This window comes from Mesocricetus auratus, unplaced genomic scaffold, assembly GCF_017639785.1.
Source record: "Mesocricetus auratus isolate SY011 unplaced genomic scaffold, BCM_Maur_2.0 Super-Scaffold_6730, whole genome shotgun sequence".
NCBI classification, from domain to species: domain Eukaryota; kingdom Metazoa; phylum Chordata; class Mammalia; order Rodentia; family Cricetidae; genus Mesocricetus; species Mesocricetus auratus.
Window position 1 is genome coordinate 19,070,002 of NW_024429184.1, and position 4,074 is coordinate 19,074,075.

Below are 4,074 nucleotides of genomic sequence, written 5' to 3' on the forward strand. Positions count from 1 at the left end.
TGAGAGGCCAGCATGGGACTGATCCAGACCTCCTGAATGTGGGTGTCAGTGAGGAGGCCTCAACAATCTATCGGACCTCGGATAGTAGATCAGTATTTATCCCTGGCACACAAATGAATTTTGAGAGCCCATTCCACATGGAGGGATGCTTTCTCAGCCTGGACACATGGGGGAGGGCTCAGGCCCTGCCCAGCATGATATGACAGACTTTGAAAATCCCCCATGGAAAGCCTTACCCTCTCTGGGGAGCGGAGAGGGCATGGGATGGGGGGTTGGGGGGCTTGTTTGGGATGAGGGAGTTGAGGAGGGAGAGAGAGCTGGGAGTAACATGTGAATAATTTTTATAAATTTCTTTTTATTTCAAAAATAAAAAAGAATAAAAATATTTTAAAAAGGAAGTTCTGGATCCAATATCTTTCTGCTCATTACTGAATCTGGAGAGGTAGGTATGATTCTCTTGTGTGCTTGTCAATTTATTAAAAATCATAAATGTCTGTCTTATAGACTGGTGTGAGTATTAACAAATAGTAAATGCCAACACTTATCCAACTTCCTTGAAAAGAAAGGGGTTCTATTGGGAGGGGTTAATATGAAAGTCATGAGGCATGTTGAGTCAGGTGCTACAGGCAAATGATGTCATGCAGTGACTGTACCCAGCATCATGAACAAAAGGAAGAGTAAATGCTTGCATCTGGGCTAGTACTCACCTCCCCTTTGAAATCTTGTGTTCTAATATAGAGACCTCCATATTGGAGGCAAGAAGGATCTGTTGCTTTGGTCAGTTTCTTCATTCCTTAAACCAGAAGTGTCTGAGTCCTTCTTTGCTGTGTTATATGTGTCTAACTGCTTTATTATGCATATTATCCATTTACATTTGACCATAGGGCATTGTAACTCTGTACTACTGATTGGATTTTTATTGCTATTTGTATTGTCTTTTTAAAATTCTCTATTCCTTATATAGTTAACTCTTTGTGGCATACCCCTTTGATCTATATATAATTTCTTGAATGCTTCAATATTACCACAAAGGACCCCCATATCTATTTCATGTAGATACTCCAGTGGTTAGGAGGTGAAATTTTTTATTTTTCTAATACCATTCACTTCACTGTTTTTGGAGGAGTTGTTGTCTCTATATACTACAAAATTATTAGTGCCCAGTTCCTAAAATATTTCTTATAGAACTACAGCATGGTTATTAATGCAAGGGAATTCACATTGAAATATATTTCAATATTTATAGTTGTCTGTATTATCATCCACATTGAAAGCAAGCCTCACTTCACGCCAGGCATTCTGGGGTTGTGCTTATATAGTTAGTCTCATACATTCTGAAACTTGTTTTCCTATGCCTCTCTTTGATGACATTGATGCATTTAAAGTGTACCTGCTTGACATTCTATACAGTGGCTGTCATTTGGGTTTGACTGACTTCATGGAAATTAATCTGGAAAGGAATCCCACCAAAGAGTTATGTTTTCCATCCTTCCATCCTTGATGACATTAGCTCCTACTGATTAGGGTATTTTCATTTTAAATACATTATTTCTTTTGTTTTCATAAGTATATGATTAATGTTTCTAAACTGAATGCATTATTTCTCTATACAATTAATAATTTTTAGGCAGCATAACTATGCTTTTATTATTTTATGTTCGCTCTTTAGCATTCCTGAAGCTCTTGGCCTAAAAAAATTTTAAATAGGATGTTTGATCTCTGCTTTTTACACAAAATGTGCCAGTTTGCATGGCAAGGTATGAGCCAGAAAGAGTACCAAGCCTAGGCAGAGCATGCGAGGATGGCTGTGTCAGACAGGAAGACAGGTGCAGGCCAAAGAAGCCTTTACTTAAGCCCCATGAGGAACTCATTCTCCTATTATATTGTGAATAGATTGACATATTCTCTAATAAGACTTTTGACTCATGATTTATGTTTTAATTGGCTGTGATATATATATATATGTGTGTGTATACATAGATATTTACAGTGCTTAATATTTCATATACATTATGCCCCAATACTCAAGAAAGACCCAAGGAAAAATCAAATATGAAACTTCTGACGTATCTGATCTGCCAGCCAGGTCACACAGTGTTGCATATAGCTTTATATATTGCATTAGACTTTCAAAAATGTATGCTAACCTGCATCAGACCACACAGCTAATGTAGAACCGTTAAGTATCACAAATGCATAATTGCTGCTCTATAGTATTTATGTGGTCACTGAAAATAATTATTTTCAGATGAAATAATTAAAACCTATGTTTCTTAAAAAGTATTTTGCTAAACAAAATCATCTTTTTTCTGAAAGATTTTTCTTTTACATATATATTCTGAAATTATCTTTTGGGTTTGAAATGCAACTTTATTCTAAATGAAAGGAACGAAATTACAGTGAGATTTTGCCACAGAATCCGGGATGTGATGCAGAACACTCAGTTTTGAATTTCAGGGAAGAAACAATTGCACCACAGACAGCTAAGTCTACAAGTCCCAAACTGCAGGTGTGTTTTGTAACTGCCACATTCACCCTGAACCCTTTCCCTCAGCGTCTCAGACACAGAGCACGAGTCTGCTTAACTAGGTAGCAAGGTGACACACAGGCCACACTGCTGACATCACAGGCCAGTTGCCTGCACATCTAGGCTGCTGATATCTTCAGAGTTTCGCTTTCTTACAGGTCGTCCTCCTCATCCGGGAGGGCAGTGGTCTGTGCCACCTCCAAGTCACGTTCATATTGCACTGCCAACTCTGGATCCATGACCACCTCAGGTGGGGCTAGAGCCGGCATGGCAACAAACTCCAAGTTAGGGTCTCCGATAAGTCTTCTGGAGAGCCAGAGGAAAGGCTTCTCAAAGTTGTAGTTGCTTTTAGCAGAAATGTCGTAATACTGAAGGTTCTTTTTGCGGTGGAAGACAATAGATTTCGCCTTCACCTTCCTGTCTTTGACATCCACTTTGTTGCCACACAGCACAATGGGGATGTTTTCACACACCCGTACCAGATCTCTATGCCAGTTGGGCACATTCTTGTAAGTGACTCTTGAAGTTACATCAAACATTATAATGGCACTCTGGGCTTGAATGTAATAGCCGTCTCGCAGGCCCCCAAACTTCTCCTGACCAGCGGTGTCCCAGACGTTGAACTTGATGGGCCCTCTGCTGGTGTGGAACATCAGGGGATGTACCTCTACACCCAGGGTGGCCACATACTTCTTTTCAAACTCACCAGTCAAGTGACGTTTTACAAATGTAGTCTTCCCAGTACCACCATCACCCACGAGGACAAGCTTGAATTGGACCGGAGGCTCTCCCTGAGCGGCCATTGTCTCAGTCCGTTCAGAAGTGTCTCAGCACCTGTCCCACTGAAGAAAAATGGGGAAAGCACAATTCATAAGTGGACCAATTTTGCATATCATTAGAAAAATATTTATGAAACAAACATTTGCTTAAAGAAGGAAGCACATCTAAATATAAACAGGCAGTTATCCTCTGACTTCAAAATGTGTCTTGACTTACAAGTGGTGACAATCTTAGTAACTTAGCTGCCTGCACTCCATCAGCCTGTCTTTTTCTGTGAACTCTGGCCTGGCTTCCCTACCTTGCTTGCTCTGGGCTGATTCTACAGCTTCATTATCCTAGATCTGCGCACTCGGCTTCAGGAGAGTTTGTGGGAGAGGGGAAAGAGGCAAACAGGATGGGGTTTGCTTTATTTTTTCTCTAGGTCTTGGACCTCTGTTTTAGCCTTGAATCACAATGGGTACAAGAGAGGGGTGGGGAGGGAGGAAAAGGGAGGGAAGAGGGGAATGGGGAAGTAGACAGGAGAGGGGGTTGGGAAGAGGGAATAGGGAAGAGACAGAATGTTAGCTCTTACATTCTTTCCTGATGACATCATAATCCATACAGGAGATAGTGGAGCCTTGTCTTGCATTTTCACAGAGTTGATCTGTGCATTTTGTGTAGTAACATTTTAGCAATATGAAGAACGATCAGTCATGTTTACCTGTAGACTTGGAGCTGTTTTCACTGGAATCCCAGATGACTTACCTGAACATACTAGCTTTCTAACA

The 4,074-nt window shown here is 40.6% G+C and overlaps 1 protein-coding gene across 1 annotated transcript; it reads right to left on the bottom strand.

Moving 5' to 3' along the window:
• Window positions 1-2,349: 2,349 nt before the first annotated feature.
• LOC101829765 (GTP-binding nuclear protein Ran-like) lies at window positions 2,350-3,843 on the bottom strand. Its single transcript, XM_013125995.2, has 2 exons — window positions 3,606-3,843; window positions 2,350-3,369 (listed from the first exon to the last, which is right to left on the bottom strand). The coding sequence occupies exon 2, from the start codon at window positions 3,328-3,330 to the stop codon at window positions 2,680-2,682; it is 651 nt and encodes a 216-aa protein (XP_012981449.1). The 5' UTR covers window positions 3,331-3,369; window positions 3,606-3,843; the 3' UTR covers window positions 2,350-2,679.
• Window positions 3,844-4,074: the final 231 nt, after the last annotated feature.

Excerpts from the sequence above, each read along its gene's own strand:
- LOC101829765 (XM_013125995.2), bottom strand. The coding sequence starts at position 3,330 with ATGGCCGCTCAGGGAGAGCCTCCGGTCCAATTCAAGCTTGTCCTCGTG.